This window comes from Triplophysa rosa, linkage group LG2 (assembly GCF_024868665.1).
Source record: "Triplophysa rosa linkage group LG2, Trosa_1v2, whole genome shotgun sequence".
Taxonomy (NCBI): domain Eukaryota; kingdom Metazoa; phylum Chordata; class Actinopteri; order Cypriniformes; family Nemacheilidae; genus Triplophysa; species Triplophysa rosa.
In genome coordinates, this window is record NC_079891.1 from 18,769,583 (window position 1) to 18,789,864 (window position 20,282).

At 40.1% G+C, this 20,282-nt stretch overlaps 1 protein-coding gene across 3 annotated transcripts; it reads left to right on the forward strand.

The window, feature by feature from the left end:
- The first annotated feature begins 1,958 nt into the window (after positions 1 to 1,958).
- rnf214 (ring finger protein 214) lies at positions 1,959 to 20,227 on the forward strand. Of its 3 annotated transcripts, none has more exons than XM_057357693.1 (16): positions 1,959 to 2,350; positions 5,780 to 5,843; positions 5,937 to 6,102; positions 6,187 to 6,246; positions 6,389 to 6,529; positions 12,306 to 12,439; positions 13,007 to 13,075; positions 13,164 to 13,260; positions 14,465 to 14,553; positions 14,646 to 14,733; positions 14,806 to 14,901; positions 15,496 to 16,013; positions 16,097 to 16,214; positions 16,301 to 16,450; positions 19,154 to 19,246; positions 19,337 to 20,227. In XM_057357693.1, exons 2-16 carry the CDS (start codon positions 5,797 to 5,799, stop codon positions 19,397 to 19,399), a joined length of 1,929 nt encoding a protein of 642 aa, XP_057213676.1. In that variant the 5' UTR covers positions 1,959 to 2,350; positions 5,780 to 5,796; the 3' UTR covers positions 19,400 to 20,227. The 3 variants fall into 3 exon arrangements, with proteins under 3 accessions (XP_057213676.1, XP_057213667.1, XP_057213665.1); XM_057357684.1 differs by lacking the exon at positions 1,959 to 2,350 and adding an exon at positions 5,394 to 5,568; XM_057357682.1 differs by lacking the exon at positions 1,959 to 2,350 and having other exon boundaries at positions 5,395 to 5,843.
- The last annotated feature ends 55 nt before the right edge of the window (positions 20,228 to 20,282 follow it).

The window sequence follows — 20,282 nt, forward strand, 5'->3', positions numbered from 1 at the left end:
GTTGTTTTACATGTAGTAAAACCATTGCTAATTTTTATAAGGTTAAGGTCTATCAGTGTGTTGTTCTATCTTTTCGTCATGGTATTTGCTAATATTGATTTGTACACTGTAAAACTTGTACACGTTTTGCTTAAGGAGGCCAATGCTTCCGTATTTTCTTCCTTTTCAAGTAAACGCCCTAAGGCTTAAACCGGGGTTGCCAGGTTTGTGTGACAAAACCAACTCAATAACTACAAACTGCTGCGACAAGTCGACCGTGGACCTGGCAACCTAAACAGTAGTCAACGCAAAGCTTTTCAGTAAATCCAACAATACACTACTACCTGCTGAACTGAACTGTTAAGCACGAGCGGAGAAGCTATTCAAGTTATAGCTAAGCTAGCTGATATAGTGAGCATGCGTGCAGTGGCGTGTTCTATCGAACGCTCCGCCTAGAGCGATCCTCGTTCTCGATTCAAGAATCAGTTGCCACAGTTTTCGGATCACCACTGAACCAACCGAGAGCTGTCATTCGGACACTTCCGATTTGTGATTTGTCAATTTATAAGAAACTACATTTGCAACATGAACATAAACATTTGAACACAGATCACACTTTTTAATGGTCATAAATATTTGTACAAACATATTCTTAATATTAATGTTGCTTAAAATGCATTACAGAAAACGTTTGTGCAGTTGTGCTTTTATGTTAATTATTGTAAAGGTTAAAAATAATTGTTTGTAAAAATAATAAACTAAACATTTATTTGTTTCATAAGTAATCCATGGTGTGTTCATGAACATTTTATTTAATTTCTAAACAAGATTATATAAATCTAAACGTTTCCTTGAATCGCTTTCGCAGACTAGAAGAATCTAGAGTCACGAGAACCGTTTCTGTAGGACATTTCCGATTTGTGAACCGTCGAACCGGTTGCCGGTTCGCGAATCGCTTCTTCTGACACGAACCGGTTGCAACAGCTTTCGATTCACGAACCGAAGAGCCGCTTCTTTCAGACAAGTCAGATATTTTTATAAAACAGAGGTGTGATACTATAAAACACATTGGAAAGATGTTTAGGACTTTATTACTGCCTTATCACTGTAAGTAAACCAATCTGCAGCGCCGTTTACGTTCATGCCACTGCTAGAGCGGTTCTCGTTCTCGAGTCAAGAGCCGGTTCGCAACAGCTTTCGATCAGCAGTACACGAACCGAAGAGCCGCCTCTTTCGGACACGTCCGAGTCGGTCGAGAGTGAGAACCGATGAGCTAATGATAGTGAGCATGCGTGATTCACCGTGAGGCTACAGAACAGTGTGCAGGGTTGCCAGATTGGGCGGGTCCAATTGGGCGGTTTTGAATATGATTGTGCGGGTAATAATTGGATTGGGCGGGTGGACAAAATTTGGGCGGATTTGGGATCAGTTTGGCGGGTTTGAAACATGTACAATGTATAGGCTTATTATTTAACAAAACCCAAGTGTGGGTGTAGGCTACTCCATCCAATTAGTAATCGTGACGTTACTAAACACGCCCACTGACGAGGTCGCAGGCAGCTCGCAGCAGCTTTTAGCCAATCACAAGTGATAGTTTGCCACCGCCAAAGACAGTTTTGCAACCGCCAAAAAATCGCTTGCCATACTCAGCGGGAAATATAAACAGTCAATATGCCGAAGTCTAAGTGGGCAAAATATAAAACATGTTACAGAAAGGAGTGGGAGAGTGATTCTGAAAAGTTGCGTTTAGCTGTGTTCTTCAGCATGCTGTCAAGTTACAAGTTGTAACTTACAACCGACACCCTGTTACTGTTCTGCATTTAAAGGTAGGCAAGATCTCCCTCTCTCTGTCTGTTTGTCTCGCTCTTACTTACACACCTGTTTATAATGTGTAAAATGTAGTAGTAATAATAGTTAAAATAATAATATTTGAAGTATAAAATATAATTTCAATACACATTGTTGAACTCGTTATTAACGAATTGGGTATGTGAATGATCTTTAAACTAAATCTACACTGTAAAAGTGCATTGTGTGCGGTGTGAGGGCGGGGCCATGGGCCATAGATGTGAACGTCTTATGTTGTCATTTTGTTACTGTGGTTCCGTTGCTGCTGGTGTATGTCGCTAGCCATAGCATGGTACATTAATTGTGGCATTTAAAATAGATAAATATTGATCAAATTTAACCAAATATTAATCAAATATTTTGGGCGGTTTTGTGTGCGTTTGGGCGGGTTTTGGACCGTTTTTGGGCTGGAAACCTTCAACTCTATCTGGCAACACTGACAGTGTGGACAACTGATTCTGTGCTAATGTTACGAGCGCACGTGAACCGAGGACTTAAAATATATGGAGCAATCTGGCAAAGCGTAAGTTTATTTAATAACACATAAATCGTATTGAATTATGCATGGATCATATACACTCACCTAAAGGATTATTAGGAACACCTGTTCAATTTCTCATTAATGCAATTATCTAATCAACCAATCACATGGCAGTTGCTTCAATGCATTTAGGGGTGTGGTCCTGGTCAAGACAATCTCCTGAACTCCAAACTGAATGTCAGAATGGGAAAGAAAGGTGATTTAAGCAATTTTGAGCGTGGCATGGTTGTTGGTGCCAGACGGGCCGGTCTGAGTATTTCACAATCTGCTCAGTTACTGGGATTTTCACGCACAACCATTTCTAGGGTTTACAAAGAATGGTGTGAAAAGGGAAAAACATCCAGTATGCGGCAGTCCTGTGGGCGAAAATGCCTTGTTGATGCTAGAGGTCAGAGGAGAATGGGCCGACTGATTCAAGCTGATAGAAGAGCAACTTTGACTGAAATAACCACTCGTTACAACCGAGGTATGCAGCAAAGCATTTGTGAAGCCACAACACGCACAACCTTGAGGCAGATGGGCTACAACAGCAGAAGACCCCACCGGGTACCACTCATCTCCACTACAAATAGGAAAAAGAGGCTACAATTTGCACGAGCTCACCAAAATTGGACAGTTGAAGACTGGAAAAATGTTGCCTGGTCTGATGAGTCTCGATTTCTGTTGAGACATTCAAATGGTAGAGTCAGAATTTGGCGTAAACAGAATGAGAACATGGATCCATCATGCCTTGTTACCACTGTGCAGGCTGGTGGTGGTGGTGTAATGGTGTGGGGGATGTTTTCTTGGCACACTTTAGGCCCCTTAGTGCCAATTGGGCATCGTTTAAATGCCACGGCCTACCTGAGCATTGTTTCTGACCATGTCCATCCCTTTATGACCACCATGTACCCATCCTCTAATGGCTACTTCCAGCAGGATAATGCACCATGTCACAAAGCTCGAATCATTTCAAATTGGTTTCTTGAACATGACAATGAGTTCACTGTACTAGAATGGCCCCCACAGTCACCAGATCTCAACCCGATAGAACATCTTTGGGATGTGGTGGAACGGGAGCTTCGTGCCCTGGATGTGCATCCCACAAATCTCCATCAACTGCAAGATGCTATCCTATCAATATGGGCCAACATTTCTAAAGAATGCTTTCAGCACCTTGTTGAATCAATGCCACGTAGAATTAAGGCAGTTCTGAAGGCGAAAGGGGGTCAAACACCGTATTAGTATGGTGTTCCTAATAATCCTTTAGGTGAGTGTATTTTCTGTAAAATGCTGATGAAGATTAATTATTCACTTTTTATCTTTAAGACTTAAAATGTCATAGTTTGCTGCACTTCACTGTGCCTATTTGGGTGCACAAGAAACGTGTCAGATCATGACGTGATGTGTTAACTGACAGAAGTTTTGATTACTGGTTTTGGTTTATATTTTAGTATGCCGAGTGTATTTTCATCCCAGGCGGTCGGGATGATACTAGAGTCTAGACTTGACGTGTTTCGTCAGGGCGAGTGACGTCATTACGTCAGAGCGTAAGAGAATTGGTGAACCGGTCTTTTGAACCGGTTCATTGAAACGAACTGTCCGAAAGAACCGGTTCGCAGAAAAGAGCCGGACTTCCCATCACTACGGCCCCCATCACTACGGCCCTGTCCCAAATGGCGCACTTCATGTGGATTTGCGGTCTCGTGGACTTAAATTGCGCGTTCTCGCCAAGTCTACGAGTCCGTAGGGTGTCCCATTTGTCTTTCTAGCGCTCATAAATTTGCTCGCGAGCGCCTCCTTTGTGCCCTCGACACGGTATTCGGCGAAGTCCGCATTGACGCAGACTCCACTGAAGTCCCCTACCCAGGAATCCTTGCGAACGCCCAATCACAGAACGGATGGGAGAAGTGTCGTGCATGTCAGACATATACGTAAACATATCTCTTTGTTGATTTTTAAGACATTTTATAAGTTTATTAATATAACTGACAAAATGGTCTTGTTTTTGGATTGTGATACTGGTTCTTTGGAAATAGATAATATTCTTAAAATTCTTATTCTACTTGGAAAATACCATATACATAAAGCAAAATGTTTGTCAATTGTACCAAATGTAGATTGTTTTCCACAGATATAAAGAATTTGTTGATTCTTTAATATTATTACGCAACAATAGCAAAGCTGTTAAGACATCTCGGCTACTGGATAAAATTCTTAATGTTTTAGATGTATAACTGATGTGTTTTTTTGTTTTGGTTATTTGCATTGTGCAATTTTGTACTATTACATATTGTAATTTACCCTATTGATAAATAAATAAAAAAACATATATATACGTCAACATGACGGATACATTTTTAAATGTATGTTTTGATAAAATTCAATTTTTTTAATTAGTTACTTATTCGTATTATTGCTTATTTATTTTCTATTAAGCCAGCTATTCAAGAATAAAAACTTTGAATGCAGTGCATTTTCTTACTTAAGGTAATAAGCCATGTTTTGTTGTAGATTTATATCTAGTTGTCTCTGGACTCTGTAAAGCTGAACAACACAGCTTCTGTATTATAAAGAAATATTAAATAACAACATATATGCATATTAAGAAGTGTATACAGAAGAATAGTGTATACAAATAAATACATATACATAAGCAGTTGCATTTACGTCATGACAAATTAATGCATTACAAACATAAGTATCTATTGTATAATGCTCGGGTGGTATATCAACATATGAACTACAGAACAATAAAAACCGGCAGCTCCAGTCCCAAATAACAACAATGGGACAACAAGTGGTCGACTTCACGAGGCGCTGCGCAGACTGATCAGCGAATGACAACAAAGTACCGCGAGAGTGATTAGAAAGCACCGCTTGCTCTTTCTGGTGTGATGACCTCAAGTCTGTCCCAAAATGCACTCCCATGTACCCTTGTGGACTTGTGCCTAGTGCCCTATAGGTCTGCACTTCCTGACATCACCAAGCGTGGACTCAGAGGAGGTCCACAAGACCGGAGTGTGTCATTTGGGGCAGGGCCTACAAAGCGCTTGAACGCGTCTGCGTGTGACGTCACACTCCGGAAATAATAAACCACGTTTAGGTTTAGAGACTGTAAAAGTTGAATCAGCGAATGTCTGTAGCTTTTAAAAGGGTCCTTATTAGGCTTATTTAATAAGACTACACTGATATATTGAACCACTCAGCTCTGAATTTGTGTGAGCTTTTCGAGTTTCGTTTCTGTGTTCTAGCGTTAGCTTTGCTTTTGGCGGTCACATTTTGTAATTTAATTTGGGCTTTTAATTTACTTTAAAAAAATCAGCGTATCGTTGGTAAATATGTATACATATAACCGCTAAACCAGTGGAGTTGCGTCTATAAAATGATATCTACTTAAGTTTAAAATCTACATGTTTATTATATCCACAGCCTTTTGATTTGTGTCAATGGAAAGTGAGTGGAGTTTCGCGTTAGATGATGAAGACCTAGTTCAGTAAGTACGTTATACAACAGGTTAAAGTGGAATTTTAACGGGTTTTCTTTAAAGACACGACAACACCACCGTTTGTCCCCTTTGTTTCGTCAGTTGTCCCGATTCTGTCGTGATTCCCCCTGATCCCTCCCCATGGATCAGCTCATCCACCGGCATCTGGTCCACTGAGAACAGCTTACCAGCAGTATTAAATGAATATGCTGAAGACCCACACAACACATTTCCACTCGGCAAAGAAACCCACAGCCAAACCGCACAGGTTTGGCCAACCACCTGATAACACATCTTTTACAATGGTAAAGATCATCTGTATGTGTCAGTTTCATTGTTGTTTTTACTACAGACAGAGAACAGCACAGAGGAAAGATCTACAAACACAAACGAGGATTGGAAATCAGACATGGTAAGGTTTCAACACCCTACTGCCGATTTACTTCAGGACTGTGGTGTCTGTGTGTTTTTATGAAAAATAGGGACATGTAAGATGACTTTAAATCATGGGTTAGTATATATGGATTTTATATCATTTTCCTTATTCTCTCTAGCGTTCTATAGACGACTGCAGAATGAAGTTGACCCAAGAGTATGAGGCTCTTTTGAAGCAGCATGCAGCAGAAAAGGATGAACACAATCTCTGTGTCAGCAATCTACAGAAGACCATACAAGAAACGGGTCATCGATACAAGGTTCCATCTCACACTTGTGCATCTTCCATCAGTAACTGTTCCTAATTAGAAAATTAGGGGGTTCCATATGTGCCAGAAATGTCTGCGTTGCACAATGTCTACTTCTATTGCATTTTTTATTTGTTTTTGGTATGCGTGTCTGTCTTCAGTTTATGTATTCTGTATTTGTTGTCCTCCCTGTCATCCGGTTATGTTGTTTGTACTGTATATGTCGTCCTCCGTGTTGGCAATGGTCCACACTCCAGAACACGAGATCCAGGGGACGTGGTTGGATCCAGATCCAACTGCTCCCACTTTATATACTTAGCTTCAATTTGGAGAGTAAGTTGCTAACCGTGATTGCCAACATTTGCTCTTATCATTTTAAATTTGATTTAAAATGTAGTCAGGATAGATTCATAAATGTATGTTAACCCAAAACCTTACCGTAACCGTAAATCTAATGAAATGCGTTATTAAAAATAATTGTATTTAAAAAAGTTTGTTATTAAATAGTTTATCTTCAGCAAGTTCTGTCAAAAGATTAACTTATGCGGAAATGATAGCGCAACAACAGGAGTAAGTATGACGTGTGTTGTGGCAAAGCTGCTGCAGGAATCAGAATGCAAGTTTCTAGTCTGCTTTGTGAGACCTTGATTAGCTGTTCAGGTGTGTTTGATTAGGGTTGAAGCTAAACTTTGCAGGACACCGGCCCTCCAGGACTGACTTTGGACACCGCTGACATAAACAGACAACACAATTGGACAACATATAGAGACGTCAATAACGAACGACAGGGAGGTTGACACATACAGACGACATAAACTGAGGACACATACATACACGCATACCAAAAACAAATGCAACACAGGAAATAGCCTTCAGTGGACATAGACAATTGTATTGTACAACTCAATCGACACGTTTTTGGCACAAATGCAACCTCATAGCAGAGCATTGTCTTGGCAGTGCAAAGGTTGTGAGTTCGATTCCTGGGGGAACACACATACAGGTACATCTCAAAAAATTTGAATATTGTGAAAAAGGTCAATATTTTTTGTCACTCATTTCAGAAAGTGAAACCCATATATTATATAGATTCATTACACATAGAGTGAAATATTTCAAGCCTTTATTTCTTGAAATTTTGATGATTATTCCTTACAGATAATGAAAACCCAAAATTCAATGTCTCAGAAAATTAGAATATTACATAAGATCAATAAAAAAAGGAAATTTTAAACGGAAATGTCAGGCTTCTGAAAAGTATGTTCATTTCTATGCACTCAATATTTGGTTGGGCCTCCTTTCGCATGAATTACTGCATCAATGTGGCGTGGCATGGAGGCAATCAGCCTGTGGCACTGCTCTGGTGTAATGGAAGCCCAGGTTGCTTTGAACAAGATAGGTGGCGCTTTTAAGGGCAGCCGCATGAGTGGTATGCTGCTCAGCAATCAGTCTTTTTAAGCTTTTTAAACTATTTTAACTTATTGTAGGTCGGAAATGCACGGATAGATTATTTGTTTGTTTGATTACTTCACTGAATGGGGAGTTAGGACATGTGGATGGATTTATTTCTGGGAGATTCTGGATGGATTCTGGAAATGCGGCCTACTTAACTATAGCTGGGTGGATGACAGGAAACCTTTGCTGAGGAAACTATCTTTAACAAAACGCCTCCCTCTTTTCCTTATGATGGAACAACTTGGTCATTTGAGTGATTCCTATTTCTTAAAAAGTCTGAGAAGATGTGCATCTCCTCTGGCTTCTGAAATCAAGAACATGTTGCGGTCAAATGGGATTTTACGACTCAGATCTCGTCCAAGGGGTAAGAAAGCTGGTAGAAATTATATTCATTCAATATGTACAATTGTTGGAAATCGCTCTACTTCTTGTGGAACTGCAGGGGATATTAAAAGACAGTTGACTAGGCAAAGAATGTTTCCATATGACTGTTGCTACCATCCCAATAATTTAATTCATATCAAGACAAAACAACACAAGTCAATACCATCTATGCCTGGTTTTCTTCTTTCTAATGTGCGCTCTTTACGTCACAAATGTGATGAGCTGTACAGTGTAGCATCGATTAACAACTCAGCAGTTGTCGCTGTTTCAGAGACATGGTTAAATGCTGATATTCCAGATTCAGTTGTAACTTTTCCCGGATATACAACACACCGGCGGGATCGCGAGAGAGGTGCGGGAGGAGGAGTTGCATTGTATGTTTGTGACACCATCAAGCAAATGCGACTGACTCATCTAGAAGAAGATGAATATGAAGCTCTGTGGGTCTGGTTACGTCCCAGTCGTTTACCATGAGGACTAAGTTGTATTATTGCGGCTGTGCTCTATTTTCCACCACGTTCTTCTGTAACAGCCCAACCTGATACACTAATTACACAGTATTTGGACAGTTGTCTTAGTAACATGAATGTAACTACCAGCAGGCTGCAATTGTCCTACTTGGTGACACAAATAAGTACAAGTCGGAAACCATTTGCAGCAGATATGGGTTAAAACAAACCGTGGTTGGAGCAACAAGAAGGGCAAGTCAACTAGACTCAATATTTACCAATATCTCCTCCATGTATCAGTCACCTGAGCACTTGCCTCCTGTGGGTTCTTCTGACCATCAGACTATCTTGCTAAATGCAGGTAACTGGCCCAACAAACCTATAAAACACATTTATTGTAGAAAACGTACACCCGAGACAATCAGGGAATTGGGTCTCCTTATGAACATTACTGACTTTTCTCACATTCATGAAGCTACAGACCCTGAAGCTAAGGTTGGTGCCTTTACTTCAACTATCATATCCGTCTTGGATAAAACAGTTCCATTAAAGAAGGTCTCTATTACAAACACAGATAAGCCTTGGATGACTGTTCAAATTAAAGATCTGATAAAGGACAGACAGAGGGCATTTTGTTCTGGCGACAAAACGTCTTATATTAAATTAAAATCAACCATAGCCATGAAAATCAAGTGCGCAAAGAAACAATATTACCAGCATGAGGTGGAGGAACTACGATGCTCCAAGCCTAAACAATGGTGTAAGTCTGTGAAGGCTTTAATGGGGATGGAAGGAGAAAGGAATGATGTGGTGCCTCAGGAGCAAAACATTGTGCAACGTGAGTGTGACATTCTGGGGAGGCACTTTGCTTCTGTGTGGAACTCTGCAAGCCATACTTCACTGTCTGAGGAAGAAGTTACCCACAAGCTGTCAAATTGAAGTGTACCTCCTCTGAGTATCGGACAAGTCAAAGCTAGACTTCGTAAAGTGAATGCAACCAAGGCTGCTGGTCCTGACTGCATTCCTTCCTGGGTGCTAAAGACTTTTCATGAGGAGCTGGCACCGGTGTTATGTGATATCTTCAATACGTGCATCCAGCATAACATTTTTCCACAACAATGGAAGGAGGCTATAGTAAAAGCTGTCTCCAAAAAAGCAAAGCCTTGTTTCCCAGCAGATTATCGCCAGATCTCATTACTAAGCTGTGTTGGAAAAGTTTTCGTAGGAATCCTCAGAGATGCCATTCTGGAGGTTACAGTTACTAAGATTGAACCATCACAACATGGCTTTATGAGGAATAGATCAACTGACACTGCTCTGATTCAAGTTTTGCAGCACTGGCATGAAGCTCTTAACAGTTCCACCAAAATGGACATACATGCTGTTTTTGTTGATTTCACTCGAGCTTTTGTCACTATTGATCATGGTCGATTGCTATATTCCTTAGCTGACTTGCATGTCAGACGGCCACTCTGGCTTATCGTGAGGAGTTACTTGGATAACAGAGAGCAGAAGGTGAAGTGGGGCTCCTGTGTGTCCAATTCCTTTCCAGTTTCAGCAGGTGTTCCTCAGGGGGGACTTCTATCCCCTCTGCTTTTTGTCATCTGTATAAACAGCTTGGATTCACATCTGCCTCCCTCAGTAATTCCTGTGAAATACGCTGACGATCTGACAATCACTGAGTTTCTAATTGGATCCCTACCTGGACTCACTCAGAAGGCTTTGGATTCTGTAGTCGAATGGGGACAGGAATTTACATTGGCGCTGAATGGAGCTAAGACTGTGGACATGGTAATTAGTGCCAAACGACAGGATAACATTCCCTCCCCTCCTTCTTCTGTTGTCTCAGGACATGCAATTAGAAGAGTTTCTACCTTTAAATTGCTTGGAGTTCAAATATCATCTGACTTGTCTTGGGACGCCCATATTATGTACATGATTTCGAAGGTGCGCTCCAGAATTTACTATCTTTCTTTTGCAAAGAAAGGAGGTCTTCCCTGCGATGTTTTAGTGCAAATATATTTGACTTTTATACGACCAGTTCTGGAGTATGCAAGCCCAGTATGGGGTGGACTGCCTAAAGGTCTCTCTGAGGAGTTAGAGAGAATTCAAAAGCGACGCTGTCGTATCATAGGCATTCCGACTTCAACCTTTCCAACATTGAGTGAGAGGTGTGATGAAGCCACTATACGTACCTTAACTAAATTACTCAGGGACAGTTCATCACCGCTGCATTGTTTTCTCCCTCTGGCCCCAACACCTACCTATTCTCTTCGGCAGCTCAGGACATTTGCTGTATCCAGGAGTAAAACTAAACGACATGAACTCTCCTTTATTCCTCGTGCTCTAAAACTGTTGTATAAATAACTATATATTTTTAGTCTACATTTTACTATTGCTTGTATAGTAATTTATTTCATTTGTATATTACTATTTTATGCCCTGTATATTAGTAAATGTTAGTTTTGTAGCATGTATATGTTTGACTCATTTCAGGGTCTTGTGTGGCAATATCCTGTCTTGTCAAACTTTAAATAAACAAACAAACAAACATAGCGGCCTTCAGGTCATCTGCATTGTTGGGTCTGGTGTCTCTCATCTTCCTCTTGACAATACCCCACAGATTCTCTATGGGGTTCAGGTCAGGTGGGTTTGCTGGCCAATCAAGCACAGTACTACCATGGTCATTGAACCAGCTTTTGGTACCTTTGGCAGTGTGTGCAGGTGCCAAGTCCTGCTGGAAAATGAAATCAGCATCTCCATAAAGCTTGTCAGCAGAAGGAAGCATGAAGTGCTCTAAAATTTCCTGGTGGATGGCTGCGTTGACTGTGGACTTCAGAAAACACAGTGGACCAACACCAGCAGATGACATGGCAGCCCAAATCATCACTGACTGTGGAAACTTTACACTGGACTTCAAGCAACATGGATTCTGTGAATCTCCACTCTTCCTCCAGACTCTGGGACCTTGATTTCCAAATGAAATGCAAAATATACTTTCATCTGAAAAGAAGACTTGGTCCACTGTGTTTTCTGAAGTCCACAGTCAACGCAGCCATCTACCAGGAAATTTTAGAGCAATCATCAAAATTTCAAGAAATAAAGGCTTGAAATATTTCACTCTATGTGTAGTGAATCTATATAATATGTGGGTTTCACTTTCTGAAATGAGTGACAAAAAATATTGACCTTTTTCATGATATTCTAATTTTTGAGATGTACCTGTACTATGTGTACATAGTACATTGTGTGAATGCACTTAAAGTCCCTTTGAATAAAAGCGTCTGCCAAAGAAATGCATAAATGTAATGTAAATCTGTCTCTCTCAGAGCTTTAAAAGCAGTTATTAACTATAGCACTGGAGTTATTCAGTATGTCCTAAACACACCATAAATGTTGTATTTTATAATCATGAAATGATAATATATTGTTGGATTTCTTAGTCATGCCTTCTGGTATTACCTCTTGAGCCTAGTTTTTGTATTGCTGTTGAAATTCAGGGTTTTATACAAAAAATTGAGTCCTTGCAAACGAAACTGGAGCTGAATAGCAGCAAGACCACACGGAAAAACTTCATGATAAAACGGCAAGAGCTTACTGCTGAAAAAGAAGGAAAGGAAAAGGAGAAAACAAGGTAAATATAAATGATTGGAGCAACACACTCCCTGCGTCCAAAATTTCCTATTTCCATACTATATATAGTAAGCGAGAAGAGTCATGAATACTATGTCCGATACCTCAGTATGGAAAAAACAGTAGGTGAGAAATACCCAGATGGTCTACTGCTTCCGCTGAGATTTGTGCAACGGACACTATTCCCATGATGTCACAGTTGCTGAGCAACAGTCAAATGTAAATCAAATAAAAATAGCGGAAAACTTTAAGGCGGATGTTCGTTCTTATATATAAGTGCAGATAAAGGAATTTCTCATGACTAAAGTTAAAGTATGTTTTTACCAAAGCCTACTGACAGGTTGTTGTCATAGGTCAAAGAGCATACAGGTCACATGACCATAAAACATGGCAGATGCAGTATGTCCGAAATGTATTCATACTGCTCCCACTCATACTATATAGAATGTACTGTTATAAAGGTCGATAGATAGGTACTACGATTTCGGACGAAGCTACTGTCCGTAATCTGTAATCTGTTTGCTTTGATCTGTCTGTGTGACTGAATTTCTGAACATCTGCTATGTAGACTGGCTCAGGAGCTGGAGGACACAGACAAAAAAATAAAGATGCTAAAAGAGGAGCAGAGTCAAGAGAAGTAAATATCCAAAGCAAGTTAAAAGACTTACAATGTCTCTGTGTCTGCTTCTGTGTTTTTATCAGTTTTATGCTTGTCTATATTACAGACTGACTTGGGAGAAGGAAATAGCTGATTTAAGGGTGGAAATGGAGACGCTTTGCAGGCAGGCAGAGCAAGCCAATCAGACAGCACTAAGCGATGAGGTACGTCTTGCACCCTCCCAGCTAATTCCTTTCATTCCAGAAATTGTACAGGTTCTTATCTTATCCTTAAGTTTCCGGAGGGTGCTACTGTAAAAATGAATGTGGGTAAAACATCCGGTGCAATACACTATACGGAAGTAGTGTATTGCAGTGTTGAATAACTTATTCTGATGAGAGAAAATGAGACTGATGATATTTTGAATTGTAATACTGTCGGTTATGTGGTAATCTATTAAAAAAATCCAAACTGATGAGCAACACCTGCTGTTCGTGGATGCATTTACAACCAGGCGAAGCTTATTTCACGTCTTAAAAAAGACCGCTTCACACACAGATCTGAAGACGGACTGCTCCTGTGAGGGACTGTACAGTTTTAAAAAGACGAACTTTAAAATGTGGACCGCTTATCACAAGCAAATAGTTAATGAACATTAAACATCACTTAGACTGAATGTGCTCATAGTTTAAAATGAGTTTTAAAAGGGAGTTCAAATAGATTCATGTAATCATCAATAAACTGTGTTGTCTTCTATAAAAACGCGAGACAGTAAACTGCATTTACAAGGATTCTTTACTGTATTTTACAAACATGTTATCACAAATCTGTTGGAATACATCACATCATCATGTGCACTATTTCTCATCTGATATGCTTGATGCACTCATCGGCTTATAAACAAAACTGAGAGAGAATGTTTAAAGGCAGTTTTTGCACGTGATCTTTAGTATCAGATTAATGCAGCTGACGATACAGAAGCTTTACAATATGTGCACGCGGCCCGTGTAACGCTTTGCAGTTTGCTTTTAAATACAAAAATAATGGTTTACCACATCTTTAAATAGCACACAATCGACATCATGTAAAGATATTGAAAACCCTCCATAATTTTCAAATTGCTCATTGGTTTACTATCACAACAACTGAATCAATAAAGTTACTAAATATCCGCCATCAAGTATTAAAATCATCATCCCATTTCTCTATAAAGTAGTGGACAGTATGCTGATGTAGTTTATAAGTGCTGTCAGTGTGTAAATTCATATTCTGCTACAAACGAATGACTTGAAATACGGCAGAAATGCGTTTGTTTACATTGAACCGGAAGTTTCACCCATCATTCGCTCAAAGCGTCATGGGGCTTGGGAAACTTGTGGATTGGCATGTTGCGTATTTGTGTTTATCTTTGTGTGTTTGTTTGAGTAGATGGCTGCACTTGAGATGCAAAAGGAGCTTGCCGTTTCTGAGGTGGAGGACTGGATTGCAGACACAGAAAGATATCTTAATTATCTTAGGTACTGTGTGTGAATGTCTGTTGATAGTTTACTATACGTCCGGTGCATTAAAGTGAAATGATTCCTTTGGGATTTTTGCTTATTTTGCACAGATTAAATCCTTCCCAGCAGAATTTGCACCAACGACAGAAATGGGAGCAGAATTTGGTGATGGTCCGCAACAATCCGACAGTATTAAAGGTGAGGGCTGGAACTACTGTAATAAAGATAAATTAAAGGAAGTTCTCTTTTCACTCTCTTTGTCTTTCACAGAATAAGTTTAATGATCACCGTCAGCTCCTGCAGAGAGGTGAACAGTTGGAGAATTTGCCACAAATCCCTCTCCCCTCACTTCCACCAGTGCCTATAGTGAGTTTGATTATTCATTCATAAATTGGTAGAGTAGTTTTTTTAAGTGAAGTGCACTCTTCAAGACAGAAGCATGTCACACTTGTGATGTTTTACATTTGTGATTAAAACCACCAGATTGTAGACAGCTTGCAGCATCATGTGCCCTTCATGAACACTTTTCTAGTTGGCCCACTTGTGAGACACAGAGTGACATACGAGACTAGTCAGAGACCCAGGGACAGATTTCAAACCGGTCTTCAGGTATGGATACAGTTCAGAGTAGTGACAGAATAGCAATGAGCAAGTTGATGAAATTATGCAAGAAAGCAAAAGCTTAAATATCTTAACTGCTCTATTGTTTCATCTAAACCTTCAGGATGTAATAGGGGTATATAAAAACATAAAATAATATGTAGACATTTTGTTGAGAATCAACTTTTATGTTGCATGTGAATGTGAATGTTTTGCAAGAACAAATTTCGGAAATATAACTACAACCAGGATGATGAAGGATCTTGTAAGTGACACCTAGTAACCTGATTTTGTGTTGCCAGGCCTTTTGTCATGGGGGAAATATTTGTCACTAATTTGACTTTCTCTCTCTTTGTACAGTTCGAGCTAATAATAACTTCACTTCAGAATCCTGTATCCCATCCAGTTTTCAGCACTGGTCCACCCACTAGCACACCTTCTTTCATTCATCCCCAGATTCACCCCTCTGCCACACCACCCCAAGTGGCCACACCCCCACTTTCTGCTCCATCTCAAAACACACTTTATCCACCTGCCGTCTCTGCTATGGGTCCACCATCCCAAATATTCATACCAACCAGCTCTCTGCCTCAACCACTACATCTTTCACATGTCACACCTGTACCGCCACAGATGCACCCTGGCATTCCAGGTGTCTCTCTTGCACCTCCTGTTGCCTCAGCAGCAACCTATGTGGGATTACCAAATAATCCTAGAGCCGCTTTTTATCCCCAAGCAACAGTGCGCCCTCCCCAAACATTAGTGCAGACCACTACACGAAACTCTTCCCCTCAACCCCTTCCGTCAAACCCTTCACCGGCAGGCAAACTAGACAAGGTGCTTGAGAAATTGGGCTCACATTTCCCACAAAGCACAAGGTACTGAGATCATACTTAGTTATATGATGATGTTTTTACTAAAGTATATTACTCTTAAACCTCAATGTCACTGTCTGTATCAGAGATCAGTTAACAAGGGTTCTACAGCAAATCAAGAGTGAGCGTGGAACTATGGCTGGTCTGTCGATGGATCACATTATTTCTCAAGTTGCACAGAAACTCGCACAGAACCAGAGACCTGTGAGAGCACACCCTTTCTCTGTCTTTATAAATCAGCCATCTTTTTCTTCTATGAATTATTAAAATCTTTTTCTTTGCCATTTCAGCCACCGGGGCCTATAGCGCCTCCGTCTGGAGCTAGGCCTTTTCCTGGTTCAGTTGGTCCGATCCAGCATCCACCAGCTCAACTGCTGCATCCCATGAGGCCTCATTTCCGTGCCCCTGTCGCTCAAGTCTTTCACACAAGACCCCCACAGGTGGGAACTTCATTAAAGAAATGCTATATAATATACATAACTACCTTAAATTATATAGTCGTGGCCTAGTGGTTAGAGAGTCGGACTTCAATTCTCAGTGCCGGCTGGTAATGACTGAGGTGCCCTTAAACAAGGCACCTTACCCCCGTTTGCTCCCCTGGCACTGCAGTGATAGCTGCCCACTCTGGGTGTATGCGTGTTCACGACTTGCAGTGTGTGTGTTCACTACTCACTGGATGGGTTAAAGGCAGAATAGGTGATCCTGTCCAGAAAAAAAAATTGTCATGCTGGTTGGAAATCTCTACATCCTGATAGCAATCAAGAAGTATAGTGGTCAAATAATATTTTTATAATTATATATTGTCTGTGAAAGGCGTTGGACCAAAAAACGTTTGCCCAATCAAATGTTCTGGCCGAACGCTGTGACTGGTCATGTGTACATTTTCAGCCAAGGTATTTTGCATACCACTGCGCACACTGTTCACGCAGATGTCTTACGTCATCAGCGCGCTCACGTCCGCTGTGTCAATGTAGGGAGAATGGCGGACAATCAGCACCAACCAAACTTTCCTGCGGAACTGACAAGAAGTAAATCTTCAAAACGAAAGTCAGTTTTTGAAAAAGCAGTGACGAAAAAACGTCTGGATCATGAAAGAGGAAAAACTCAAATTAACATCGGTTCAGCTTTTACACGATGGAGTCAGTTCCGGCAGGCAAAGGGTCTGAAAGACGATACTATGGTTGCTCTCTTTCTTTTGGACAGGTATGTACCTGCTTCGAGAAGAATTTAAAGGAGAGGTTGTTCGAATGGTTTTACTAGATGTGAAATAAGTCTCTGGTGTCCCCAGAGTGTGTATGTGAAGTTTTAGCTTTTATTATAGAATGTTGAAGTTGCCCGTTTTTGAGTGTGTGTAAAAATGCACCGATTTTGCTTGTATCTCTTTAAATGTTAATGAGCTTTGTGTCCCAGCCCCCTCTCCAGAAGAGGGTGGAGTTTCAGGAACTCGTGCTGATGCGTACCGGCCAAAACAAAACATCAAAATGTCAGTAATTGTTAGTGGTGTTCAGCCCTATATGTACGAACCGGAGTCTGACACTGATGGAGAGACACAAGAAGTGACAACCTTAAGAATGGAACAGGACGTTTCCGAATGGTTAGTTGTAATTTTGCAGTTATTGTGAAATGAACGTTCTTCAAGTGATCGATAAGCATTAGCATGGTCCGTCATGATAATGTATAAATCGCTGTGCAGGTGCTCGTGTGGGAATTGCAGTAAAACTACACAGCCAGAGAATAAATGCTGCATGGAGGTCGATCAGGTATAGTTTAGCGTTACTACAGTTATACTACGCTTTCAACGTTGTTCTATCATGAACTGTCACACTTACTTTACGTATTGTTTACGATAAGCCCGACAGCATGTGAGGGCAGCGTCAATAAATACAGTTAGACGCTGTACTTCTATTGTTAGCAACATTACCAATATAGCGCGATACCAAGCATATTAAGAGTGGCAATTTTGAAAGACTAATCAGCAACAATATGAGGTGTGATACTTAACGTTACTGCTTCTGCTGGATATGAGGACACGAAGTGTTGGTATTACTCCCGGTTTCAGTACCAACCTCGTTGAAAGTCCAGCGTTGTACTGGCCCTCATTCGTGAAGCAGTCCGGCGTGAAATGATTGGCACAAACGTGAAATACTTTACTGATTCTCAGCGGGACATTGCCTTCATAAATGAAATTTAACCATGCTGTTCTCTGTAACACAGTTATGCTGGTCGGTACATCCTAATACAGAACAACTGTAGTGCCCTCTGTGGCGCAAACATTGTGTAGCTCCAGTGACGATCTAACGATGGCGACTGTTGTACTTCCCACATGGGACTGTGTCTAAGCAAATAGGGCAGATCGTCACCACTGCTGGGCGGGCTTTGCCGTTGAGTGACGACATTAACGGCAGAATTCAAATCTTTGCTTTTACCAACAGGGTTTTTGAATTACGCAAATTATTAAAAAAGGAGTGAGCACATTTTTAACATTTTAGACTGCTTGTTTACAGACACTGTGGACACGTATTAATGTTTTAACACATTATAAAAGTGAATTTTGCAAAATATGTGCCCTTTAATGGATTTAGTTTATAATTTTTTACGTGGATCTACGAAATGCATTCATGTGTTTGGAGGAGGCGTGGCTTTGGACGGCGAATCGCATAGAGGGTGGGATTATAATTTCAGTGCTAGCAGGCTAAAGTTAGCACCTTTCCAAATCAACCACTCAACCTTTAAATGCAGAGGTCACATTTCGGGTATGGGTCACCATATCTGACAAATAAGTCACTTTCACTATGTCTTCAGAGGTGTATAAAGAGCTTACATAATGAAGCGTTATGTTTTTATTACCTTAGAATGAGCTATTTCTATCTACATACACCACGGCCCCCTTACATGGAATTCGTCCTGTTGTTTCTATAGTAGCCCTAAACGGACAAACTGCTCTACAGAGTGTGTTTCGTAAATACGTTATCTCCTTCGGCAAAGAAGCGAAAACATGACGACATCTTCAAAAGAGAGGGGTGAAGTGAGCTGTTGCTTGCAATTTGTAGCCTCACTGCTAGATGCCGCTAAATTTCATACACTGCATATCTTTACAAAACAAGAAGTATGAGTTTCAAGCATTTTTATTCTGTTTCTCTCAGCCCTCTGCCCGGAAATTTTGTTTGATATGCCAGAACTCAGTGGATGCTGGAAACCAATATAGCACAAACTGCTCTCATACAATGCACAAAGATGTGAGTATATCATAGTGTATTCATTTAAAGCCCACAGTTGCTGTCTATGTGTACTAACTGTGTTGTGTTGTTTTCTTTTCTTTTCTTTAGTGTGTCAGTGTTTGGCTCAAGACCAGCAAGAACAATTCTTGTCCCTTCTGTCCCTCCAAATGAGTACCGAGAATACACATTCATACTTACAATGCAATTAATTTGAAGTTAGAAGTTGAAATAATTATAATAGTTATTCAGACGAACAGTTATTCAGTGAGCCAAGCTTTTGTATTTCCATGGTACAGTAGGTATCAGTTTAATGATCGAAATCCTTTCAATATGAATTGTACTTATCTTCAATATTTATTGACTGTAGTTGCAAAGGTTTTCAGTACATTACGTATGTTCTGTGAAGGCCATGTAACATGTTTGCAAACTTTTTATATCACATGAAACTGTATGACTACGTGTTTCTGTGGTTTATTTTGTATTTTTTGAGAATAAACATGTACATTCATGTAAATTTAAAGGGACAGTTCACCCAAAAATAAAAATTGTGATCATTTACTCACCCTCAAGTTGTTCCAAGTCTGTGTAAATTTGAATGGAAGAATGCTGGTAACCAAATATGACTACCATAGTAGGAAAAATTACAATGGTAGTCAAAAGTGCCCCAGAACTGTTTTCTGTTGTGCTTTCATACATTCTTCAAAATATTTTGTGTTCAACAGAACAAAGAAATGTATAAAGCAAATTTTACTACTATGGCAGTCAATGTTGGCCAAGAACTGTTTGGTTTAAAGAAATGTGTAGAGATTTGGAACACCTTCATGGTGAGTTGATGATATCATTTATATTTGTGGGTGAACTGTCCCTTTAAATGGCTTTGTTGAGATTTTTATACTTTTAAGAAAATATAAATGTATCTTTGTGCTAATTAAAATAACAAACTGTAGCTCTTTGTAAAATGCAAAATTAAAAAGATTTATAATTTTGAACTACTGTAAATCTCGACATTGTGATCATAGCAAGTCATTTCAGAGAAGTGAGTTTAAGAAAACAC